At 44.5% G+C, this 27,949-nt stretch overlaps 1 protein-coding gene across 1 annotated transcript in view; it reads left to right on the top strand.

Annotated features, from left to right (window-relative positions):
- Positions 1-27,949, top strand: part of LOC141174294 (cadherin-8) — a 650,627-nt gene that overhangs the window by 311,922 nt on the left and 310,756 nt on the right. Inside the window, exon 4 of the mRNA XM_073659153.1 lies at positions 23,729-23,848. Within this exon, the coding sequence (XP_073515254.1) occupies positions 23,729-23,848 (120 nt within the window). The remainder of the gene's footprint in view (positions 1-23,728; positions 23,849-27,949) is intronic.

Here is a 27,949-nt window from a genome sequence, read left to right as displayed (position 1 = left end):
CTTGAATATCTGAATGGCCTCTTATCTAAAATTCATTTTATATAAAACTGAAAAAAAGAAGCACTAACACAAATCCAACCTCCATTATATTAATTGCTGGCAATGAATCTCCAATAATGATTAGGCTCAAGCCAGGTCAACGTTTGGCAAACTTTGTCCCAACACTTAGATAATTCACACCGTCGTTATTGTTTCTAGTTAAAACTTTCTTCAATGGTTTTCATTTTTGGGGGGTATTTTTACAATTGAAGTGTTTTTTTCTTAGTGAAGCTACATTAACTTTAGTATAACTTTTGTAATGTATACCGTTGAATATTTAAAAGAGTAAAAACTTTTTCATAGACATGTTTAACCCCTTTACCCCCTAGGGTGAATTGCACGTTAATGACCAGGCCAATTTTAACAATTCTGACCACTGTCATTTTATGAGGTAATTACTCTGGAACGCTTCAACGGATGCCCCTGATTCTGAGTTTGTTTTTTCGTGACATATTGTACTTCATGATTTTGGTAAAATTTCTTCGATATCACTTGCGTTTATTTGTGAAAAAATGGAAATTTGGCGAAAATTTTGAAAATTTTGAAAATTTTCAAAATTTGAACTTTTATGCCCTTAAATCAGAGAGATATGTCACACAAAATAGTTAATAAGTAACATTTCCCAAATGTCTACTTTACATCAGCACAATTTTGGAACCAAAATTTTTTTTTGCTAGGGAGCTAAAAGGGTTAAAAGTTGACCAGCGATTTCTCATTTTTCCAACAAAATTTACAAAACCATTTTTTTAGGGACCACATCACATTTGAAGTCACTTTGAGAGGTCTTTATGACAGAAAATACCCAAAAGTGACACCATTATAAAAACTGCACCCCACAAGGTGCTCAAAACCACATTCAAGAACTTTATTAACCCTTCAGGTGCTTCACAGGAATTTTTGGAATGTGGAAGAAAAAAATTTAACTTTTTTCACAAAAATGTTACTTTACACCAAATTATTTTTAACTTTCACAGGGGTAACAAGAAAAAATGGACACCAAAATTTGTTGTGCAATTTCTCCTGGGCACGAAGATACCCCATATGTGGGGAAAACCACTGTTTGGGCGCACGGTAGGGCTCGGAAGGGAAGGAGCGCCATTTGACTTTTTGATAGTAAAAATTTGCTTGAATAATTAGCGGACGCCATGTTGCGTTTGGAGAGCCCCTGATGTGCCTAAACATTTGAGCTCCCCAACAAGTGACTAGAGATGAGCGTTGTTCTACTCGAACTGTTCGCCAATCTCAAATTCGAGCTGTTTTGGGCGGTGTTCGAGCCGTTCGGCAAACACAAACAATTTGAGAAAAATTCGGCTGTTCGAGGTTATGTTCGATAACTGTTCGTGCACCAAAATCATAACTGGATTTTTTCTCAGTAATGATGAAAATTAATGTTAATACGCAGTTTGAGTGTACAGCGGGGTGGGGGGAGGGGCAGGGGATGGAACTCTGCAGGAACAATGAAGATCTCCATTTTTTTTTCTCTTTCCCGCATTTACAGTGGGGAGGTGCAATCTGTCAGCCTATCAGCAGCGCACACACGGAGCGAAGTGCTTTTTTTCACACAAGCAAGGGCATGTGTCATTGGCAGTGTATGTCACATGTCCTTGCCCTATAAGACCAAGCCATTTTCCCCGTCGCCACCATTTTCTCACTGCTGCAGCTGCGTGTTAGACGGCACCGCTGTTGCTGTGTGCGCTATACCTTGTTAATTTCAAGCCAATTTTCGCACAAATATACAGATAGCTTGGGAGTAGGGAATAGTTGTGATTGCAGTCCTTTTAAGGACTAGGTTACAGCATTTCCTACGACTTTTATCAGGGAGGTCTGTGCTCTTAAATAGATCGGTTGTGGGAGTAAAGACTAATTGTAATTGCAGTCCTTTTCAGGACTAGGTTACATGAGTTCCTATCAGTTTTTGCCAGGCAGGTCTGTGCCAGTGCTGTGCAAGTTTTTTTCACAGCATTTGGCTGAATCTAGCAAAGCTAATCCTTTTTGGCCTATTACAGAGTGTGTTAGTCAGTGGAGTAGCCTATCTGTGTTGCAAGATATACCACCTGTGTATAGAATACCAATTTTTTTTACTGCACCTAGTGAAGTAAAATCTTTTGGGCATAGCATCATTCTATTAGTCCATCTATACTGACCTCCATCAGGTTGCAAATTAAAACTAATTTTTATCTGCATCTACAGTACCTCTGAAAAAATATTTGGGCTTCTAGCAGTGTGTGGGACTTGTTCTATTAGTCCATCTATACTGACCTCCATCAGGTTGCAAACTGAATATATTTTTTTCTGCATCTACCTCTGAAAAAATATTGGGCTTCTAGCTGTGTGTGGGTCTTGTTCTATTAATCCATCTATACTGACCTCCATCAGGTTGCAAACTGAATATAATTTTTTTCTGCATCTAGCTCTGAAAAAATATTTGGCCTTCTAGTAGTGTGTCGGACTTTCTCTATTAGTCCATCTATACTGACCTCCATCAGGTTGCAAATTAAAACTAATTTTTATCTGCATCTACAGTACCTCTGAAAAAATATTTGGGCTTCTAACTGTGTGTGGGACTTGTTGTATTAGTCCATCTATACTGACCTCCATCAGGTTGCAAACTGAATATATTTTTTTCTGCATCTACCTCTGAAAAAATATTTGGCCTTCTAGTAGTGTGTCGGACTTTCTCTATTAGTCCATCTATACTGACCTCCATCAGGTTGCAAATTAAAAATAATTTTTATCTGCATCTACAGTACCTCTGAAAAAATATTTGGGCTTCTAGCTGTGTGCGGGACTTGTTGTATTAGTCCATCTATACTGACCTCCATCAGGTTGCAAACTGAATATATTTTTTTCTGCATCTACCTCTGAAAAAATATTTGGCCTTCTAGTAGTGTGTCGGACTTTCTCTATTAGTCCATCTATACTGATCTCCATCAGGTTGCAAATTAAAACTAATTTTTATCTGCATCTACAGTACCTCTGAAAAAATATTTGGGCTTCTACCAGTGTGTGGGACTTGTTCTATTAGTCCATCTATACTGACCTCCATCAGGTTGCAAACTGAATATATTTTTTTCTGCATCTACCTCTGAAAAAATATTGGGCTTCTAGCTGTGTGTGGGTCTTGTTCTATTAATCCATCTATACTGACCTCCATCAGGTTGCAAACTGAATATATTTTTTTCTGCATCTACCTCTGAAAAAATATTTGGCCTTCTAGTAGTGTGTCGGACTTTCTCTATTAGTCCATCTATACTGATCTCCATCAGGTTGCAAATTAAAACTAATTTTTATCTGCATCTACAGTACCTCTGAAAAAATATTTGGGCTTCTAGCAGTGTGTGGGACTTGTTCTATTAGTCCATCTATACTGACCTCCATCAGGTTGCAAACTGAATATAGTTTTTTCTGCATCTACCTCTGAAAAAATATTGGGCTTCTAGCTGTGTGTGGGTCTTGTTCTATTAATCCATCTATACTGACCTCCATCAGGTTGCAAACTGAATATATTTTTGTCTGCATCTACCTCTGAAAAAATATTTGGCCTTCTAGTAGTGTGTCGGACTTTCTCTATTAGTCCATCTATACTGACCTCCATCAGGTTGCAAATTCAAAATAATTTTTTTCTGCATCTAACCCAGCCAATAGTTTTGGCCTAATACCACAGTTTGGCCACTCAGCTCTGCTCGGTTACCATCCATTGTTTTTTTGTGCAAACAACTCCAGAGTTGTGAATTAGTTAACCACCAAAATGAGTGGAAAAAGGCCTGCTGCTGGTTTAAAGGGGAATAGGCGTGTTGGGAAGGGGAAAAAAGGTTGTGTCCGTGGGGTAGGTGTTAAAGCAACAGTAACATCTGCAGAAGAAAGACCATCTTCCAGCCAAACTAAAATGTCTATTTCTTTTAGCGGACAATGTGATAAGATCCCTTTCTTACGGCCACGCCAATCGCTCCAAATTCCAGATGAGGCACAAAAACAGCAGGTGCTTCAACGGATATCAAGTGCTCCTTTAAGTGTGCTCTCCTCCACATCAACTTCAACATCACAAATACTCCAGTCCTCAAAGGTGTCACCCAAATCGCACTTGCTTCCTCACAGCTCCCAAATCTCCAGCTGCCCGTCTGAGTATGTGGTAGAACAGATGGTTGAGTCTGCAGAGCTGTTTACTCATACTATAGCCTGGGAATCAGAGGTCGACTCCAGCGCTTCTGTGAATCCAGACGAGGAAATGATCTGCACTGATGCCCAGAATCTTTATGAGTCGGATCCAGGACCAGACGCAGAAGGTTCTGACCATAATGTAGACCCTCATTCCCAAACTGTAACTCCTGTTGGTGGAGACAATGAGGAAGACGATGATAAGACTCAAATACCTGATTGGAGCGACAACTTTAGTTTTTTGTCAAGGCAGGAACAGGTTGGCTCTGAGGACGACGGGTGTGATAACGCACAGGGTGATGATGATGAGGTCGGAGATCCCACTTACTGTCAACCCACAGTCAGCCAAGAGATGAGGTCAGCAGAGGAGGTGGAGGAAGATGCTAGTGACGACGAGGTCAGGTTGCGCCTTCCTGGACAGAGACGTAGTACTGGAAGCACGTCAACAACTGCATCCTCAAACACAACTCTGCCTCTCACCACAAGTCGTGGTGGCTCTTTAGGTCGCATGGGTGCTAAGCCTTGCATAGCCTGGGCATTTTTTCAGATCGATAAAGATGACCCAACTCGTGTTATCTGTAACATTTGTCAGCAAAAGCTAAGTAGAGGCCAAAAAATACATAGTTTGAGTACTTCATGCATGAACCGGCACATGGACATGAAGCATAAGTTGCAGTGGGAAGCTCAGTGTGCTACAATGCGGCCTAGCCGGCCGGGCCAACCACCGTCTGCCATATCTTGTGCATCCGCGGCCTCTTCATCCTCTGTGACTGGGGGGACAGCAGTCACACCTGTTTTGGGGCGCAGACCTGCCACCTCTTTACCCGCAACAGCCAGCGTGATTGGCAGGTCATCATTTTCTTTGGAGGTGGTAACACCAGCTGGTGTTGAGCGCTGTCCGACATCGATAGCACCACCTTTGGATGAAGGCAACCTAACATGTCCGCCTGCATCTTCCTCACAGACCGGCAGTTTGCCGGGGACACCCTTATCAACCCCGTCTAAGCACAATAGCCAGCCCTCGGTCCCTCAGATGTGGACAAGTAAAAGACCATTTCCTCCTAGCCATGAGAAAGCTAAGAGGTTGAATTTCACCATCTGCAAGCTCTTGGCTACAGAAATGCTGCCTTTCCACCTGGTGGACACAGAGGGTTTTCGAGACCTTATGTCCGTCGCAGTGCCCCAGTACCAGATGCCCAGTCGGCACTACTTCTCAAAGAAAGGTGTGCCTTCGCTCCACCAGCATGTCGCACACAACATCACCGCTTCTTTGAGAAACTCTGTGTGTGACAGGGTGCATTTCACCACAGACACTTGGACGAGTAGGCATGGACAGGGGCGTTACATGTCGCTGACTGGGCACTGGGTAACTATGGTGACAGCAGGACATGGGGCTGCTGTCCAAGTCTTGCCGTCCCCACGAGTTGTGCGTCAATCCTCTTTATGTCAAAGTTCCTCCACTGCTTCTGCCTCCTCAACCTCCTCTCGGTCTTCCACCTGCACCCAAAGCCTGTCTGGTCATGCCACAAGCTTTCTAACTGCGCAGAAGGGATCCTGCACACCTCCTTACTATGCTGGCAGTAGGGCTCAACGTCATCAGGCGGTTTTTACATTGAAATGTCTGGGAAATGTGAGTCACACAGCTGAGGAGTTGTGGTCAGCTCTGGAGAACCAATTTCATGAATGGTTGTCTCCACTGGACCTGAAACCAGGGAAGGCCGTGTGCGACAATGCTGCAAACCTGGGTGCGGCCCTTCGCCGGGGCAATGTCACACACGTGCCTTGTATGGCTCACGTGTTGAACCTGGTTGTCCAGCAATTTTTAGCCCACTATCCCAGACTAGATGGCCTTCTGCAGAGGGCACGGTCGCTGTGTGCTCACTTCCGCCGTTCGCATCCCGCAGCTCAGCGACTTACATCTCTACAGAAGTCGTTGGGCCTGCCACTTCACCGGCTAAAATGCGATGTGCCTACCCGGTGGAATTCAACTCTGCACATGTTGCAGCGACTGTGGCAGCACCGACAAGCCCTGGTGCAATACGTGCTGACGTATAGCCTGGGCCAACGAGATTCAGAGGTGGGGCAAATCACGCTGGAGGAGTGGTCTCAGATCAGGGACCTATGCACCCTTCTGCACAGTTTTGAAATGGCGACGAAGATGTTTAGTGCTGACGATGCCATTATCAGCATGACTATTCCGGTGATTTACATGCTGGAGCACATGTTAAACAGAATTCGGAGTCAGGTGGTGGCACAAGAGGAGGTGGAGGAAGTAGAGGAGGAGGAGTTGTATGCGGAAGGGCTAACATCTGCAAGGTCCAGAAGGTCGGCAGCACCAAGGCGGCAGGCATGTGAGGGTGGGGGAGATGGTTTTACCAGGGCGCATGGTAGCAGCCATACTAGTGAGGAAGGTGCAGGAGCCCAGGAAGAAGTGGAGGACGAACTGATGGAAGACTCATCAGATGAGGGAGACCTTGATCACATTTCTGTTGTGCGAGGTTGGGGGGAGAGGACAGAGGAAGGAAGCATGATTGTTACCTCGCCACCAACACAACAGGGACTTGGTGCTCCTGGATGCGCAACACACATGAGTGCCTTCTTGCTGCACTACCTGCAACATGACCCTCGAATTGTGAGAATTAGAAATAATCCTGACTACTGGGTTGCCACACTGTTAGATCCCCGGTACAAAAGTAAATTTGCAGAAATTATTCCTGCCATAGAAAGGGATGCACGCATGCAGGAGTATCAGCAGAGACTGTTGCAGAATCTTACATGTGCTTTTCCACAAAATACCAGTGGTGCACGTAGTGAATCTCACAGTTCCAACTTGCCAACCGTGGGACCGTCAAGTGTTCAGCACTCAAACCGTAACAGAACCACAGTATCTGCTGGTAACATCAATTTTGCGGAATCATTTCACCACTTTTTTAGCCCATCCTTTGCAAGGCCACAGGAGACAAGAAGTCTGACACATAGTCAACGCCTAGAGACGATGGTACAGGAGTATCTCCAAGTAAACATTGAAGCCACGACTGTGTCACTGGACCCTTGCTCTTTTTGGGCTTCCAATCTGGATAAATGGCCGGAGCTAGCCACTTACGCCTTGGAGATCTTGTCATGCCCCGCAGCCAGCGTTCTGTCTGAACGTGTGTTCAGCGCTGCTGGTGGTGTGCTGACAGATAAGCGCACGCGGCTCTCCACTGATAATGTAGACAGACTCACGTTCATAAAGATGAACAAATCATGGATCCGAAACGACTTTTCTACCCCTGTGTCATCCTGGGGAGAGTAAAAGCTTGATGATTGGTTAAAATCACCCTACCAAACGTTTTAAGCTTTCAAATTACTAATCATGTTTATCTGTATCTTGACTGGAAAATAATTTGGGCTTTGTAGCAGTGTGCAGCACTGATCCTATTAGGCCATCTATAATAAGCTCCACCAGATTTAAAATTAAAAATAATTTTTAGCTGCATCTAGCCCGGAAAATAATTTTGGGGCTCCGAGATGCGCAGGACACATAAGTGCCTTCTTGCTGCACTACCTGCAGCATGACCCTCATATTGTCAGAATTCGAAGTAATCATGACTACTGGGTTGCCACACTCTTAGATCCCCCAAACTTTTCGATCAACCTTTTCATTTTAATAAAGACCAAAAAAATGTCATTTTTGAAGTTATAAGCATTAGCAGGTTGTTAGAAACTGAAATCAAACAGTTTTCAACTCAAAACTTTATTGTAGGTGATGTTACATTTTCACATAGGACCCCTTGTTCGAAAGGAGCTTCTGAACTCTCTCGTCCATTGAATTTGTCAGGTTTTGGATGGTTTCTGCTTCAATTGTTTTGCATGAGGACAGAATACCCTCCCAGAGCTGTTGCTTAGATGTGAACTGCCTCCCGCCATCATAGACACTCCTTTTAATGATGCTCCAAAGGTTCTGAATGGGGTAGAGGTCAGGGGAGCATGGGGGTCACACCATAAGTTTGTCCCCTTTTATACCCATATCAGCCAGAGATGCAGATGTTTTATGTGCAGCATGAGATGGTGCATTATCATGCAGAAAAATGATCTTGCTGTGAAATACACGGTTCTTCTTCTTGAACCATGGCAGGAAGTGCTGTTTGAGAAAATCCACATACATTATGGAGTTCATCTTTAGCACCTTCAGGGATCCTAAAGGGGCCGACAATCTCTCTCCCCATGATTCCAGCCCAAAACATTACTCCACCTCCTCCTTGTTGGCGCTGTAGCCGTGTTTGCGTGGGGTGTCCATCAACCAGCCATCTTCCACTCCATCCATCTGGACCATCGAGCGCTGTACGGCACTCATCCGTGAACAAAACAATTTTGAAATCAGTCTTTATGTAATGTTTGGCCCACTGGAGCCGTTTCTGCTTGTGTGAAGTGGATAGAGGAGGTCGACAGGATGGCGTATGCACAGCTGCAAACCTCTGAAGGACCCTGCATCTTGTTGTTCGGGGGACGTTGGAGGCACAAGCAGCTTCAAAAACTTGTCTGCTGCTATGACAAGGCTTTTTTGCCGCTGCTCTTTCAACCTGACGTAATTGCCTGTAGGAAAGAGTCCTCAATTTGCCCTTATCAGCACGCACACGTGTGTACTGTGAATCAGCTGCATACTTCTTGATTGCCAAGACACTTCATCCTGATCATCGCACAATGTTGATTGTAGTCATGCCTTGACCTAAACACTCCACAATTTGTTGCTTCTCAGCAGCCGACACATCCTTTTTCTTTCCCATTTTGGCAGAAAATGTAGGCTGCTTAATAATGTGAGAGAGCCTTCTTAAGTAGTCTTGCCTTTCATTGGACACACCTGCCAAACTAATTAGCACAGGTGTCTGCAATTGCTTACAGTGATATAAAGAGCCCTGACACATCACCATCAATGAGTTTAACTGACAAACAAACAAATTCTTCCCTTATCACTCCTAAACACTTTTTGCATAATAATTTGGAACGCGGTGTACATGTGCTTTTCCACAAAACACCAGCGGTTCACGTAGTGAATCTTACAGTTCTAACTTGCCAACCGTGGTCTGTATGGAATTGTTCAATAAAGGGCCCAAAATTAAGATAACATAGATGGGAGAGGTCTCTATGAATAGGAATTCCTAAGTATTTGATACCCTGTGAGGGCCAGGCAAAGGGAAAGTTGGACTGGATGGAATCCTATGTGGATTTGGGGAGGGAGACATCGAGGGCCTCAGACTTCGCTGCATTGATTTTAAAATTTTACCATGTAACAAAGTGATCTATTTTAGCCATAACAGCATGAATGGATATATGTGATTGAGTGATATATACTAGGACTTCATCAGCAAATAGAGAGCACTTGTACTCGGTGCCTCCCACCTCAATCCACCTAATATTGGGGTTATGGCGAATTGATGAGAGCAGGTGCTCCGTCACTAGGATGTATAAGAGAGGGGACAGAGGACATCCCTGCCTTGTCCCATTGGTGATTGTGAAAGGTGATGAAAATGTTCTGACGCACCCCCTGGGCCTTGGGACACCCGGAGCCGGACCCTTTTTGGTGGATGCTGGTGGTTGTAGTCTTCGTGGCGGCGACCCGGTTCCGTGGCTCAGGGCGGTCAAACCAGTGGCGGAACTATTTATGTGGTTTTGATGTTTAAATGTCCGACTACGCCACTCGTGGATTGCGGTCAGAGTGAACCGCCGCTACAGGGCAGACCACTGAGGCTGGTGTTGTGGGTGCAGCAGAGCGTAGCATAACTCCCCACGGGAGGAGTATAGCCTCAGGGCAGTGTATGCGGAGGATGGGGGTGATGGTGCAGGGCAGCAGCAGTAACGACACGGAGTCAGTGATGCAGTCCAGGGCCTTTACTCACAGTTCTTATTATCCAGACCACGTCTGCAGGTAACGGCTGCCCACGTCGTACTGTGCTCACCAGGTGAGGGGCTCAGACAACTCCCAGATAACTTTGGAGCACTTCACAGGACCCCCTTTGTGTGTCCTTTGTCTGGCCTTTCTTACCAACACTTCTGTCCGGCTGCCTCGGGCCTCCTCTTGGTAAACTTGGCGCCAGTTTCCCTGACCCTATGTGGTGCCTTCCTAGCGGGTGTAGCGAGGGGCTGCGCCACATAAAATGTCAGAGCCTCCGGTTTCTAGCTGAGGGTCGTTTCCTGCCTCCACTAGTTCGGGGACCGGTCTCCCCCTTTGGCCTGACCCCTCCACGCAGGTGGATTCGGGCGTGCGGTGGCGACTCGCCCGTCCACACCCCTGGGATCCCTTCATTCCTCGTTCCTGGAGCCTTCTCCGCTCCTCTTCCTTCCTTCTCCCTCTTCCAGGCCTGGGCCTCTGTTACTAGGCCCGCCTCCGGAGCAGAGCTCATGCAGAGCCCCTGCTCCCTGCCACTTCTGCTCAGACTTCTCTGCACTGAACTAAGATGGTGCCCACCTTTTATTCTCCCTTCTCAATGCACCCAGGAACTGCTTCCTCCCTGCTCCTGCACTACAGGGTTCCCCTTCCTCAGTGTTCCCTCCCCCCACTCCAGCCAGGGACAGGGACTGTCGTGCCCATCTCAGGGGCATATTGGTCGCCCTGCCCCACGGCAATGTGGTGTAATGCATGCAGGTGTCGGGTCCTGATCCACACTCCATCCTTACCTGAGAGTGAGATATCACACCTCTGGGTGAGGTGCAATACGTCTGTAGCAACCGAGCCCTCAGGGTGCTACAGTTCCATTTATCTTCAGCCTAGGTGACGTATTGCGATACACGGCCGTGATTTTGGCTATAAAAGGGTCCCCTAGACCCCTACCTCAAGCTTTTTAAGAGAATCATATATGGCGTGCCAGGAGACTCTATGGAATGCTTTCTCAGCATCCAACGAGAGTATCTAATTACAAATTTTTAACTGCATCTAGCCCAGGAAATACTTTGTGCCTAGTAGCAGTGTCTGCTAGTCAGCGGATTATCCCGGCTGTTAAGCAAGCTACACCACCTGTAGTTTAGACACTTAATTTTTTCAAAGGAAATGCTTCGGGACCATGGGATACTCAGTGAAGAGCATCAGGAGGCACCCCAAGGCATAGGGGCTGGGACTGGCAGTAGGATGCCTTGCGGTGGACAGCCGAGCTCGATCCTTATAAAAGCTTTTTAACTGCAGCAGCTTTAGTGGACGCTACTGGAGCTGGAATTACGCGGCTGCTGGCATGAGACTTGCCCTCCAATAGATCCTTGTAAATGGATTTAAAGTGTATTCATTCAAATTAGAGAGACAATTTAAATTAAAAAGCTTAGAGCTGCCTCCACCACAGGGGTGCTCGCTCGACCCACCAGCGGACAGGCACCAGTATTGGGAGAGGGGGGCTGGCCATCAGGGTTCACCGCGGCTCTGGCACAAACCCGGCGACACGGAGGTGGCACGGGCAGGAGCGGACTGGCCGTGTCGGCTTCTCACTTTTTGGATTTTAGAAGGGCATGACATGCCTATATCTGTGTCTCCCCCTCCTTTTACTCCTCCACCTCTTTTATTTTCGCATGACTATATGTACTTGTCACTTTTCCATGTGTTAGTTGTGTCTTCTGAGCAGTTTGTCAGCTTTTGGACACCTTTGAAGGTGTTTTCTATGTGTTTCTATGTGTTTTTGTTTGCCTGCCATTGGTTTTAACGGTGTTCGAAGGTGTTCGACGAACAGTTCGATGAACAGTTCGGCGAACACACGGGTGTTCGACGAACCGAACCGAACTCAAACACTACGGGGGTGGCTCAACACTACAAGTGACCCCATTTTGGAAACTAGACCCCCCAAGGCACCTATCTAGATGCATAGTGAGCACTTGGAACCCCCAGGTGCTTCACAAATTGATTCGTAAAATGAAAAAGTATTTTTTTTTCCACTTTTTCATTATTACGAATCAATTTGTGAAGCACCTTGGGGTTCCAAGTGCTCACTATGCATCTAGATAGGTGCCTTTGGGGGTCTAGTTTCCAAAATGGGGTCACTTGTGGTGGAGCTCCAATGTTTGGGCACACTGGGACTCTGCAAATGCAACATGGTGTCCGCTAACAAATTGAATGGAAAATCGGCTCAAATTGTTAGCGGACACCATGTTGTATCTGGAGAGTCCTTGTGTGCCCAAACATTGGAGCTGCCCCACAAATGACCCCATTTTGGAAACTAGACCCCCCAAGGCACCTATCTAGATGCATAGTGAGCACTTGGAACCCCCAGGTGCTTCACAAATTGATTCGTAAAAATGAAAAAGTTTTTTTTTTTCCACTTTTTCATTATTACGAATCAATTTGTGAAGCACCTTGGGGTTCCAAGTGCTCACTATGCATCTAGATAGGTGCCTTGGGGGGTCTAGTTTCCAAAATGGGGTCACTTGTGGTGGAGCTCCAATGTTTGGGCACACAGTGACTCTGCAAATGCAACATGGTGTCCGCTAACAAATTGAATGGAAAATCGGCTCAAATTGTTAGCGGACACCATGTTGCATTTGGAGAGTCCCTGTGTGCCCAAACATTGGAGTTCCCCCACAAGTGACCCCATTTTGGAAACTAGACCCCCCAAGGCACCTATCTAGATGCATAGTGAGCACTTGGAACCCCCAGGTGCTTCACAAATTGATTCGTAAAAATGAAAAAGTTTTTTTTTTTCCACTTTTTCATTATTACGAATCAATTTGTGAAGCACCTTGGGGTTCCAAGTGCTCACTATGCATCTAGATAGGTGCCTTGGGGGGTCTAGTTTCCAAAATGGGGTCACTTGTGGTGGAGCTCCAATGTTTGGGCACACAGTGACTCTGCAAATGCAACATGGTGTCCGCTAACAAATTGAATGGAAAATCGGCTCAAATTGTTAGCGGACACCATGTTGCATTTGGAGAGTCCCTGTGTGCCCAAACATTGGAGTTCCCCCACAAGTGACCCCATTTTGGAAACTAGACCCCCCCAAGGCACCCATCTAGATGCATAGTCAGCACTTGGAACCCCCAGGTGCTTCACAAATTGATTCGTAAAAATGAAAAAGTGTTTTTTTTTCCACTTTTTCATTTTTACGAATCAATTTGTGAAGCACCTCTGGGTTCCAAGTGCTCACTATGCATCTAGATAGGTGCCTTTGGGGGTTTAGTTTCCAAAATGGGGTCAATTGTGGGGGAGCCGGAACGTTTAGGCACACAAAGGGCTCTCCAAACGCGACATGGTTCCAATTTGTTAGCGGACACCATGTTGCGTTTGGAGAGCCCCTGTCTGCCTAAAAATTGGAGCTCCCCCACAAGTGACCCCATTTTGGAAACTAGACCCCACAAGGCACCTATCTAGATGCTTAGTGAGCACTTGGAACCCCCAGGTGCTTCACAAATTGATTTGTAAAAATGAAAAAGTGGAAAAAAAAACACTTTTTTATTTTAACGGATTAATTTGTGAAGCACTATGCATCTTTATAGCTGCCTTGGGGGGTCTAGTTTCCAAAATGGGGTCAATTGTGGGGGAGCCCCAACGTTTAGGCACACAAAGGGCTCTCCAAACGCGACATGTTGTTCGCTAACAAATTGGAACCATGTCGCGTTTGGAGAGCCCCTGTGTGCCTAAACATTGGAGCTCCCCCACAAGTGCCCACTTTTTGGAACGGATTCCTGATTTGTCAATTTTATAATGTAGTGTTATATGCCAGTTGTGTATTACAACCTGACGAACACTACACAACTGAGGTATGACAACATGACGAACACTACGTCAGCTGTGTAGTGTTCGTCGGGTTCTCGTACGTCAGAAATGAATTCAATAGTCCATGGAGGTATGGTATCTTCTGAAGCAGTCTTTCATGCAGAGGCCAGGTTTGTCGGGGCAGGTGTCACATTGGTAAATTGTGTCCTTGCGTATTCTTCTTTGGTAGCACACTCGGCACTTCTTTTGTGACTTACCCTTTTTTCCGCTGTGAGGGATCTGCCCCGGGAAATGCTGGCCCTCTACAATTCGAGGTCCTTCAGTTCCAGAAGTAGTGGGACCCGCTCCGCCACCACTGCCAAATATCAGGGCCTTGATAACTGTCTCCTGAAAGTGAAGATACGACGCAGAAGTCTGGCCTGCACATTGAAACAGAAGGAAAGCGTTGTGCATTGCCATCTGAACAATGTGCACGGCCAGCTTCTTATACCATACCTTGGCCTTTCTCAAAGCACTGTACGGCTGGAGGACTTGATCGGAGAGATCAACTCCCCCCATGTACTTGTTGTACCCCACTATACAGTCTAGTTTGGCGACCTGTGTAGTGGAACCTCTTACAGTGCTGAGGGTGCAGCCATCACCATGTATGGTGGTCAAGAGAAGGACAACCCTCTTGTCCTTGTACTTGACCACCAACAGGTGGTCGCTACATTGGGCTCTGCTCTCACCCCTTCTGAGCAGCTGCCCAATTAGCGTCTTTGGGAGGCCTTTCTGATTTTTGCGGACAGTACCGCAAGCTGCGGTATGTCGCCCAGAGAGGGACTTGAAGAGTGGGATACTTGTATAAAAGTTATCCACGTACAGGTGATAACCTTTATCCAGCAGTGGGTGCACCATGTCCCACACAATTTTCCCACTCACTCCCAGAACAGGGGGGCATTCAGGGGGTTCAATCCGGGAGTCCTTCCCTTCATAAACTCTAAACTTGTGAGTGTACCCTGAGGTACTCTCACAAAGTTTATACAGCTTGATCCCGTACCTGGACCTTTTACTGGGCAGGTACTCCCGGAATCCAAGCCGCCCCTTGAAAGAAATTAAGGACTCATCCATGCAGATGTCCCTTTGGGGCACGTACACTTCACCAAACTTGTTGTTGAAGTGCTCGATGACCAGCCGAACTTTGAAAAGACGATCAAAGTTCGGGTCATCGCGTGCAGGACACCTTGCATTATCTTGGTAATGCAAGAACTTGTGGATAGCCTCAAAACGTTTCCGGATCATCACCATTCGGAACACTGGAGAGTTATACAAAACGTCAACACTCCAGTATTGCCGAATCTCTGTTATTTTCAGGATCCCCATATGAAGGACCAGGCCCCACAACTTCATCATTTCATCTGCGTCTACAGGAGACCAGTTAGAAAATGATGAAGAGGGGTTTTGTTCCAAAAATTTATGAGCATACAAATTAGTTTGGCCCACCATGAGGTTTATAAAATCCTCAGAGAAAAAGACTTTGAAAAAGTCTATTTCTGTGAGGCCGGTGGTGTCAAACTTGATTCCTGATTCCGCCACGAAATCAGGAATCAATGGCTCAAAAATTTCGGGGTGCGAGGTCCATATGGGGTCAGTATTGGGGGGCACTGAAACATCTTCTCTCCTGCGACGACTGCGGGGCGGTCCAGGAGAACCTGAGGAAGAAGAGGAGGAAGAAAAGTAGGAAGAGGAGGACGATGAGGCGTCAGAAAAGCAAAGAAATGTGGGATCATCGCCCTCGCTGTCGGTCTCAGTGTCGGAGGCAACAAAAGAGTATGCCTCCTCCGCTGAATAGCGTGTTTGGGATGAGCCGGCCATTTTTTTTTTCCCGTGTATGTGGTGCATGTGTGTCAGTTCTTTATTTAATGTGTGTGTGTCAGTGTGCTTGGTGTGAACTTTTTTTTCCTGAAAAAAAAAAGAGAAAAAAAAGAACTACCATAGGTGGTTCAAACAGCGAGCACGAGTGCGGATCGGTGAACTATGTCACCAATCAACTCTCGGCAGCTGCTGGGTGTGTGCGCGGATGTAGTGCAAAAGTCGTGAAAACAGCGAACACAGAAAAGAAAAAAAGAATAGTCATGAAAACAGCGAACACAGAAAAGAATAAAAGAAAAGTCATGAAAACAGCGAACACAGAAAAGAAAAAAGAAAAGTCGTGAAAACAGAGAACACAAAAAAGAAAAAAAAAGTCGTGAAAACAGTGAACACAGAAAAGAAAAAAGAAAAGTTGTGAAAACAGCGAACACAGAAAAGAAAAAAAGAAAAGTCGTGAAAACAGCGAACACAGAAAAGAAAAAAAGAAAAGTAGTGAAAACAGCGAACGCAGAAAAGAAAAAAAGAAAAATCGTGAAAACAGCGAACACAGAAAAGAAAAAAAGAAAAGTCGTGAATAGCAGCGAGCACGGACGTTGATCAGTGACGTAGACACTGCTCAGCGCTCGGCCGCTGAAGGACGCACGAAAAAAAAAAATTGGTAAAAGGAGTGGGGGGGAGAGGAGGAGGGGGGGAGAGGGGTGGATGAGGGGAGAACAGAGATGCACTTACCAAAGTCTTCTCTGTTCTTCTTTCAGCAGGATCAGCAGCAGGTTCTGGAATAGGCTCAGGAGAAGGATCCGCAGGATAAGAAGCTGGAGACCGACAACCCAGGAGACAGGAGCAGGAGATCCAGGACCCCGGACAGCAGCCAGACACCGAAGCTGAAGATCCAGCAACCTGAACAGCTCAGCAGATGCCGGAGCAAGAGATCCAGGACCCTGGAGAGCGGCAGCAGCGACTGGAGCAGGTAGGAGGAGGTCTTGTAGTGTCACAGAAGTTTGTGGAACTACAAGGCCCAGCACAGAGTGATCAGACATGACCGCTCTGTAGAAATCCTCACCAAGTGTGAGGATCTGCAGGGCGGTCACAGGGGGGTGACAGGGTGGTGACAGGCAGGTCACAGGCCGGTCACCACCCGGTCACCACCCGGTCAGGTACTCTGATTGGTGTGATTGATGATGACATCGATCGCACCAATCAGAGATGGCTGGGGTCTGGGCACGCACCACAGGGGGTTACAGGGAGGTGACGGGCAGGTCACAAGCCGGTCACCGCCCTGTGACCGCCGTGTCACCTGTGTTCATGTACCCTGATTGGAGCGATCGATGTCATCATCGATCGCTCCAATCAGAGCTGGCTGGGGGCTGGCAGGGGGCTTGTATGACTTCACAGGGGGTCATGGGGAGGTGACAGGCAGGTCACAAGTCGGTCACCGTCCCGTGACTGCCCTGTTACCGCGCGGTCCCGCTGTGATCGGTGCGATCGATTTGATCGGCGATCGCACCGTTCCTAGCAGTTTGGGGAGAGGGCTGGGGTTACTAGGCAACAGCCTGGGATCGGTGCTCTTAGGAGCACGATCCTAGGCTGCACAGCACTGTTTCCAGCAATCTAATTGCCGGAAACAGTGAGAAATGCTGTGATTGGCTGCCAATGAACAGCAATTGAACAGCCAATCACAGTGATTGTGGGTGCGGGGGGCGGTGCCACCCCCCGAGATGCCAGCGCCATCTACCCTGAGGTAAGATGGCACCAGAATTTTAATTTTATCACCGCGACTTCGGTCGAGGTGCCGCTTTAAAGATAGGGCGTACTAATACGTATCAGGTCCATAAGTCCCAGGGCACAAATACGTATTAGTACGCCTTGGGTCGGAAAGGGGTTAAATCGGAACTGTCACCTAAAATATAAACTATATTCTAACTATATACTATATTAATATAAACTGCATACATTATTAAATAGATCTATTAGGCTTGATGAGACTGGTGTATTTACTATGAAATTCTATGTTAAAATAGCTGTATCATCTTTTCTGAAAGACTAATTCATTCTCTGCAAACATAGCCAGCTCCTCAGTGTCTCTCCTGCTGCCATGATCTCACACTGCTCAGTACAGGCTGCAGTTGTCAGTCATTCTGGGTGGGCGTAGACTGAATATACTTGGACTTATGAACTCTTTTATTCTATAGCTAGACTCAGAAAATGTTCATTTATTATTAGTATTGTACAGCCATTCTGACATGTATTTTCAAAGTAAATACATAAGCCTCATCAGGTCAATGAGATATTTAACGTAACACAATCAGTTTGTATATGACAGATCCAGCGTCAAAATGAAATGAATACAGCTTACTAATATACTTTAATTATGAAAAATCCAGTAATGCCCAGCTGATGATTGGGCAATAAAGTCTGTTGGGCTAGCTATTGAAATCAGCTTGACAGCCTGACAGATGGTAACAGAGATTTTCTTCTGTGTCAAAATCTAGCTGGAACTGAAGGTGCCGTGACATCAGTGAATCTTTCGTAATAGAAGTATATTAATTAGTTACAATCATTTTTATTTGAAAGTTTTATCAAACTTTACAATCTCTTTATATGGGAAAAAATCGGAAAAAGAAGCCACTTTCTAGAAAACTAGTAAAAGTATAATGAATGGTTAAAAAAAACACATGTAGTGGTGAATTCTACTCTTTTTTACACTTTTGCAGGGTTTGGCGATAATCCTTAGTTAAAGGAAACCTGCAGTGTTGAGGGAGCATGCTTGTTTAACCCTTTAAATGTGCATGCTCGGGTGCTCGCCGAGTATTTGCGGCTTACTTGGTATCTAGATTTGATCCGCCGCGGCTGCTTGTGTGGCGGCTGTTAGACATCTGCGACACATGCAGGGATTGCCTAACAAACAGGCAATCCCTGCATGTGTCACAGCTGTCTAACAGCCGTGACACATGCAGCCATGGTGGATCAAACCTAGATGCCAAGCATGGTGCAAATCCTCAGCGAGCACCTGAGCGTGTGTGACGCCCTGCGGCTGCAGGCTGTCTCAGAACTCCTGGGTGTTGCACAGACGGATTCTCCCCAGTGGCCTCAATACATGCAGACACCTGCACCCAAGTCCAGTAGATGGAGCCCTGTCAGGTATATATATACTGGGGGGTGGAGTTCAGGAAGTCAGTCAGTGGGAAGCAGTGAGTGTGACACGATGCTGCAACATGAGACAAGCTTAAGTCTGTGTGGCTGAGAGCCAAGCTAGGCCCAAGCTGCTGGCTAGTCTGGCTAGTGGAGAGCCTAGAGTGGGCTAGAAGACAAGGAGAGGAGAAGAACCATGAGGGACAGAGGGTTCGTCCCCTGATGCAAGCCGGGCACCGTGCCCGAGCCTATTGGGACCTCCATGTGCAGTAGGGAATCCGGCATACTGAGGAGGATTTTATATCCCTCAGTCCACCCGTGAATACCGCACATTTAGAGGACTAGGTACCACGAAGGCCCCGGCATCCAGGGATAGTAGTAACCAGGGGAAAGCCCTCGCCGCCAAGCATAAGGTGAGAGAAACATCAAGGAAGCTAGGCCCTGTTCCAAGCAGGTCAGAAGCTCCAGGGAGAGAGATAGGAAGATACAGAAAGGAGGCCTTACACCTGCTCACTGGGGAGCAAGTCCAGAAGTGCACACCTCCTACAAGTACCCCGGACCAAACCTGCCTACCATCTGCTGTAAAGGTACTGAAACTTGCCCCGGTGTGTGTGTCTGTTCTTCCTTCCGGCTGGGTCCCCTCTCTCCTGCATCCCTTCACACCATCCCTACCCCGGGGACTCGCTCCACCTTTGGGGAGCAGAAACACTTCAGCTGCCATCCCAACACCCCCGGAGGTATGAAGCAGTGCTGGTAATCATTACCAGGCACCATAGGTGGCGTCACAAACTGTTTATTTATTTTTATCCAAGTTTCAATCCCCTTTTTCAAGAGTGACCCCAGGGTACGGGCCCGGGAGCAGACCACCGCGACATCCCCAAACCAGGTAAAGGCACGGGTACCGAGTCGTCCCCATCCCCTGGGCGCATCACGTGCTCATTTAAAGGGTTAAACGAGCACGCTCATTCAACACTAGGAACCTGTCAACAGGTTTGACCAATATGAGGTAAGGCCACCACCTTTTAGACATAATATACAGCATTTTATAATGCTGTATATCTGCCCCTAACCCGACCTGAAAGAGAAGAAAAAGAGCTTTTATTATACTCACCTGGGGGGCAGATCTGTCCATTGGGTGTTGCTCGTCTTAGTCTGGCACCTCCCATCTTCTTGCGATCGCCTTTCTCCTTCTTGCTTTGTGTGGATGGCGTGCCCCTACTTCATCCACACAGGGTCCCCGGCATCGCGATCCTGGGCAGGCGTACTTCTCTGCCCTGCTGAGGGCTGAGCAAAGTACTGCAGTCTGCAGGCACCGGGACAGGTCTAAGAGCCCCGGCGCCCTCCCACTGCAGTACTTTGCTCTGCCCTCCACGGGGCGCACATTCCTGCACAGGATCGTGATGCAGGGAGAACTGTGTGGATGACATAGGGATGCGTCATCCACATGAAGCAAGAAGGAGGATGACATCGAAAGAAGATGGGAGGCGACAAACCAAGACGAGCGACACCCATCAGACCGGACTGCCCCCCCCCAGTTGAGTATAATAAAAGCTCTTTTTCTTCTCTTTTAGGTTGGGTTGGGGGCAGGTATACAGCAATGCGGTATATCATGCCGAAAAATGATGACCTCACTTCATATCAGCCAAACCTGATGACAGGTTCCATTTTAAGGTAGTTTAAGGTAGACAAGTGTATTGTTGGTGCATTTCTGCTCTTGGGTTATTTCTAAAGATGAGCAAATCAATTGAAATTCGAAAGTTTCCCCAAATTGTCCCCCAAAAAATTGATTTGCATCAAATCAATTTGTCATGAATTGCAATACCGGAAAGCTTCTACTTGCTCTGAAAAAACATGTATAACACTTTTAGTTTTTATAGCCCATACTATGATGTGAGAAATGAGGCTGAGCTTTTTTTTTTTTTTTTTTTATTGACGGTCATGAATCGCATCTCAAAGTGATCGAATTCACACGAAACCGCAAATTTCCAGAAATTTGATTTGAAGTTGTTCCTCCGCGGATGGATCTCTAATTATAATGATAGTACTGGCCCGATTGTGAGACAGCATAATAGGGATCTAGGTAATACCCTTTTAATTGTGTTGACTGAAACTAAGAAAAGAAAAATCCTTTTTGAATCTCAGGTAGCATCTTTATGTAAAACACAGTTTTTACTGGTGTTGGTTGAAAAAAAAAGTGATGGATTTTGCAAAATCAAATGTTTCTTAGAAATCACTTTTAATTTAGGCTTTCACATTGACTCCTGGGCAAAGGATGAAGCTCTTCAAAATATTTCATCTCCATCTGACATCTGTTGATCTAATCAATGTCAATAATCATTACGAAAGCATGCACCTTTAACTAATCAATAAAGCCTTAATAAAACTACGTCTTTATGTCTAATGGGAAGGTTTATTCATGATCAATATTTCTAATAAAATCCTACTTACATCTTTCAAGAAATTGATAAATCTTTACCCATAGTGATTGTTAAGATATCTCTTCCAAGGTCCAATATTACTATATTAATATATATTCTTAAAATAAATCAATACACTTTGAAAGTCATAATGACATACTTGTACTGTTAAACTCCCAATGTAATACACTACAAAAAGTAAAGTTTATTAGTAGTAGTATTATTTCTATTGAATTTTTGTTAATGTTCTGTTTAAAGATAGAAGAGATTGTAGAAGTAACGTGTCATGGGTGTGTCATATGTAACAGACAGTTGCTCTGGATCTGGCTGCAGAAGGTCACTGCGTTTGGAATTGCAGACGCCTTATTAGTCCTTCTCACTTTTGGACCCATCGACAACCTCCCTTCTGCTCTGATTGACACACCCTGGTCTGGGTGTTTATAAACTCTCAGTCTGCTTCAGGGAGTCTCTGGTGATATTCTCATTTTCCGTTGTGAAGGCTTGGTGCAATAGCAGTTGGCTATCTTCCTCTCTGGTGCCCTTGGAGGACGTTTGGTGTTATCTCTCTGGTGTCTACCAAAGCTAAGTTTTTCTCCCTTTGTTTGTCTCCCTTGTTGTCTTTAGTTTATAGTGGGGACTGACCAGTGCTCACCCCCCTCTCTATCTAGGGCCTAGCTCTTGGAATTTACAGGGAATAGGTTTCCTGTTCGGCGATATGTGCGGAACCTATGTATGGATGGTAGAACAGGTAGGGTGATATTAGATCTGCCTAAGGGTCTCCACTCCCCCTTTCCCTAGGGTTTGGGCTACCCTCCCCTCATCTCATCGTGCTGCACTTAGTCTTTCCCACAATGTGCGTGACATAACGAAACACTGGCTCACCGGTCCTTTTGGCCAATGTCACTTCTTCTGCTCTACTACTCAGTTTTGATTCTACTACATAAGTCATGTGCATACGATTGCCATTGGTCCTCTCAAAGAGCCAGTGCATGAAACAGAAATTTTTTTTTTAGCCAATACTCTGTTTTCTTGATTTCCGAAGGGTCACTTTCGCTTTGCAAGATGTGCGAATAAATTCGACAGGATTTGAATTCTACTCTACTTTAACATAAACCTGCATTCACCAAAATACATATTTTGTTGGAATTAGCTTCCATGCTGATTCAGCAATATGGCAGCCATCAGTCATCATTTTTCCAAACCGTAAAAAGGCTATAAAATGTAAAAAATAGAAACAAATTTCAGGTTCACTTTACCTCTCACCTATCCAGTCTCTATGCTTTTCACCATCACCTGTTTAGTCCTTGTTGCATCTGCAGATTGCCGCTGCTCGTGTTGAATTCCCTGGGTGCCTCACGCTGGACCGGAGCTTTGATTAGGCCCGGAAAGGTTCTACACATGTACACACTAGGTCATGGTGTATGTTATGACAACATGACCTTTGATGAGATCTTGCAAAGAACCCTGTGGGGCCTCATTGGACCTGGAAGATTGGGCCCAACATTAGAAGCCCAGAGAATTCAATGTGAGTGGTGGCAAAATGAAGATGTGATGAGGACCGGACAGGTCATGGTGAGGAGCGGATTGACTGGAGAGGTGAGGGGAGTATAAATATTGTTTTTACTTTTTACATGTTATGTTTATTATGCATTGGGGACTAGAGAGAGACTACCTTCTACACAAACTGAATTACCAGGGAAAATCCACGGAAAGAGACAAGTTTGAATTTTGCCTCATCCACTCATCTCTAGCAGTAAGATCTCCTTGGTATGCTTACAATCCAAGGGGGTTGTTGTCTCACCCAGTTGGCTTTGATCCAGCCAGTAGTTTGTCCATATCACTTTTCTTGCTGTCTATCTTGAGCTTGGCTCATTCTCATCGGTTGCCTTGATCTGCCCTCTTCTGATTTAGATTTCGTTCACTTCTTTGATAGCATAAATTGATGTCTTTGACTTGTCCATCCTAGCGGGTGCTAATGTTAACGATTCCAGTGGTAATGACCTGTGTCAGGGTTCATTTATTTCTTAATTCATTCTCTTATATAGTGCCATAATATTACACAGCACTTTACAGTCATTATCGACACTGTTCCCATTGGGGCTCACAATCTACATTCCCTATCAGTATGTCTTTGGCATGTGGGAGGAAACCGGAGAACCCGGAGGAAACCAGGGCAATGAGGGAGAACATACAAAGGTTAAGGAGGAATATCTTTCAATATCTTAGATTTAGCTCTGCAATTAGGCCCTATACAAAATTTTGTGCGTTTACTTCAACTCCAGCATCCTTGAGACAGTAGACAGAAGACAGAAAGATAGATACCAAGATCATTTAGTATTTTTAGATTAAATATGCAAATATTTAACATTTGCTTTTCTATTAAATTCTAGAAGTCTTGCTACATAACTTCATATAGAACATTACAATTTAAACACGTATTAATTATAACTTATGTTTCTTGTCTTTTTCACAGGTACTTCAGTCACCAAGGTAATAGCAACAGATGCAGATGACCCAGTGTATGGAAATAGTGCGAAACTGGTTTACAGTATATTGGAAGGACAGCCGTATTTTTCTATTGAACCTCATACAGGTAAGTCTGCAATCCAAACAGAAAGAACACATTGACCAAAAGCAAACTATAACCACTCTACAGAAAATGTTAAGTGACATACAGTAGATAGATAGATAAATACATAAATAAATAGATAGATGATATATAATAGATAGATAAATAAATAGATACTATATAATAGATAGATAAATAGATAATATATAATAGATAGAAAGATAGATGAATGATAGATAGATAGATACATAGATCAATTAATTGTAATACTATACTATCCTCATAAAGGCTGACATACACACTGAAGAGGAACTTTGATGACCTTTTGTGCTCTGCTTTGACTTTGCAGACTCCTTCACCCTATTTCTCCTCTCCTTAATGACAGAGTTGCTGCATCTATCAAGCTACAACAGCTGGCAATATGCTTCTGCTGTTGTAACTGTAGTAAAGTTTGCAAGGGGATGAATAAAAGTGAATGAATATCTTCAAGTTTGCAATAGAACAGAAAGCTGCAATGTATACCTCTGCCTAAACTTTTTGTGAACATAAGCTGTTGGGGGTGCATCTATCAATTAGATTGTCAATTAACTGCAATTGCAATCAGCTTCAATCCTGGTCTATAATATCAAATATGTGCAATACAGGCAAAGAAAAGTTTATGAAGTGTTAACCTACAAAAATAGAAATAATATAATGAAAACTGTGAAATGTAGAAAAATTGTAAAATTATTTAAGGTGAGAAATACTCCAATATAATCTGTCACTCATTTCAGATTTCAATGATACAGTACAATTCAAAGCAGACACTTGAGGAAGGTTTTATATATATATATATATATATATATATATATATATATGTAAATATATAGTAAAATATACTGTATATATACAGTACAGACCAAAAGTTTGGCCACACCTTCTCATTTAAAGATTTTTGTGTATTTTCATGACTATGAAAATTGTACATTCACACTGAAGGCATCAAAACTATGAATTAACACATGTGGAATTATATACTTATCAAAAAAGTGTGAAACAACTGAAAATATGTCTTATATTCTAGGTTCTTCAAAGTTGCCACCTTTTGCTTTGATGACTGGTTTGCACACTCTTGGCATTCTCTTGATGAGCTTCAAGAGGTAGTCACCGGAAATGGTCTTCCAACAATCTTGAAGGAGTTCCCAGAGATGCTGAGCACTTGCTGGCCCTTTTGCCTTCACTCTGCGGTCCAGCTCACCCCAAACCATCTCAATTGGGTTCAGGTCTGGTGACTGTGGAGGCCAGGTCATCTGGCGTAGCACCCCATCACTCTCCTACTTGGTCAAATAGCCCTTACACAGCCTGGACGTGTGTTTGGGGTCATTGTCCTGTTGAAAAATAAATGATGGTCCAACTAAACGCAAACCAGATGGAATAGCATGCCGCTGTAAGACGCTGTGGTAGCCATGCTGGTTCAGTATGCCTTCAATTTTGAATAAATCCCCAGCAGTGTCACCAGCAAAGCACCCCCACACCATTACACCTCCTCCTCCATGCTTCACGGTGGGAACCAGGCATGTAGAGTCCATCCGTTCACCTTTTCTGCGTCACACAAAGACTCCGTGGTTGGAACCAAAAATCTCAAATTTGGACTCATCAGACCAAAGCACAGATTTCCACAGGTCTAATGTCCATTCCTTGTGTTCTTTAGCCAAAACAAGTCTCTTCTGCTTGTTGCCTGTCCTTAGCAGTGGTTTCCTAGCAGCTATTTTACCATGAAGGCCTGCTCCACAAAGTCTCCTCTTAACAGTTGTTGAAGAGATGTGTCTGCTGCTAGAACTCTGTGTGGCATTGACCTGGTCTCTAATCTGAGCTGCTGTTAACCTGCAATTTCTGAGGCTGGTGACTCGGATAAACTTATCCTCAGAAGCAGAGGTGACTCTTGGTCTTCCTTTCCTGAGGCAGTCCTCATGTGAGCCAGTTTCTTTGTAGCGCTTGATGGTTTTTGTAACTGCACTTGGGGACACTTTCAAAGTTTTCCCAATTTTTTGCACTGACTGACCTTCATTTCTTAAAGTAATGATGGCCACTCGTTTTTCTTTACTTAGCTGCTTTTTTCTTGCCATAATACAAATTCTAACAGTCTATTCAGTAGGACTATCAGCTGTGTATCCACCAGACTTCTGCACAACACAACTGATGGTCCCAACCCCATTTATAAGGCAATAAATCCCACTTATTAAACCTGACAGGGCACACCTGTGAAGTGAAAACCATTTCCGGTGACTACCTCTTGAAGCTCATCAAGAGAATGCCCATAATGTGCAAAGCAGTCATCAAAGCAAAAGGTGGCTACTTTGAAGAACCTAGAATATAAGACATACTTTCAGTTGTTTCACACTTTTTTGTTAAGTATATAATTCCACATGTGTTAATTCATAGTTTTGATGCCTTCAGTGTGAATGTACAAATTTCATAATCATGAAAATACAGAAAAGTCTTTAAATGAGAAGGTGTGTCCAAACTTTTGGTGTGTAGTGTATATAGTAAAAAAGCAGGAGGATGGCATGTATGTGATGCTGAGGTGGTTTTATTTTGACTGGATTTTTGTTCCAGGATTTAGGAGTGACAATAGAGCCTGCATGGGAAAGGTCGCTCCCATACTCCGGTCCAGATCTTATTTCCCTAATAAAATGCACTAGATCTAGCTCAAGTAGGAGTTGTATGCTAAGGCTGAGAAAGACCGAACCGATGATTATTCTGTGTTATAGCCTGAGAGGTTCCTGTGAAACTGCTCCAGGTCAGTGCTCTCTGACCGCGGATAGGAATGCTCACATTTTCGTACCATTTTCCTTCTTACTTATGATTAGCCAGGCTGGCATAATGTCATCTATGTGCTGCAGGCCAGTAAATCAAATGTCGTGCTGGGGAACCTGGAAGCTCAAGAAATTCATGTAGCTTCTGTCCAACGCCCAGAGAGTATTGGCAAGGATCATGGACCTTGGCTGTGCAAAGCTTTCTGCTCAGCCCTATTGTATAAATGTATGCAATACATACATATAATGTATGTATGTATATATATATATATATATTGGATTCTGACCTCTGTTTCAAAAAATTGAGCTCAGTCGGTACATTTAGTTACATGATTCAGTGACTTGCTATAAGAGCGATTGGTTGGGGCTTGGCACCATTGGGAGGGGTCTTCTAAATCTAAATAAATTTTAAATTATATATGAAAAATATGGTGGCACTGGACTATAAACCATGTGACCATTGCCCACACAAATTGAATATAGACTCTACTTAAAGATTTCCAATTTTTTCAATATTTACATTTTAAGTTTATGTCCTCAAATCTCTCCCAGACATATGAAAAAAGTTGAAAATAACTATTTTTTTGTCCAAACTAATCAAGCAGAAAAACACTTAGGCATGTGAAATCTATTTTAATGGTAATTAGCATTCTGGGTAGAAAACAGATACAATCAGAGAATTAGAAGTAGAAGACAATTATTGAAAGGTCAATGATCTTAAACTGGATAGTGTAATACATTGTTACATGATTCTTTGCAATGCTTGTTAAAATCTAATAAATGCCTTGTCTAATAGAACAAACTAGATAGGCATCTGATGACATGGAGTAGGTGGAATGTGCAGTATACTACACATTTTTTAAACATTTGACTAAACACCATGGAAAATGTCAAATGTCAGCTAAATACTAGGGGAAAATAAATAGCAAATTATTAACTTTTTGTGGAATATTTTGCCCTGAAAAGTTATCATAGACATTCAAAAACTCCATTATATAGTGACAGAAAACCACTGAGACCCCCAAAGATCTCATGATGGTGGCTCTAAGATGCTCCAAAAGAATGAAGCTGTGGCTGCACAAGTTCACCACTGCTCTATTTATTGCCTTTGGGACTGCTTGTGAGAGCCTAGTAGACCATGTAAGTCCATCGCTCCACTTTAGAGGTCCATTCTGAGGACTTGTAAGGATCCCTGTGGTCAGGACCCCAGTGATCAACCAGTTATTCTGTCCCGTTCCAGTCTTTGGAGAAAGAAAAAACAAAAAGCACTCCCTGTGTAACACCGTGAGCAACAGGAGAAGGTGAGCTGGAGGTTGGCTGCTCAACTGAT

The sequence above is a fragment of the Phyllobates terribilis genome, unplaced genomic scaffold, assembly GCF_046119375.1.
Source record: "Phyllobates terribilis strain yellow unplaced genomic scaffold, ASM4611937v1 Scaffold_13__5_contigs__length_258822181, whole genome shotgun sequence".
NCBI lineage: Eukaryota > Metazoa > Chordata > Amphibia > Anura > Dendrobatidae > Phyllobates > Phyllobates terribilis.
The sequence above is the reverse complement of the archived record's forward strand: the minus strand, read 5'-3'. Positions and strand labels throughout refer to the sequence as shown.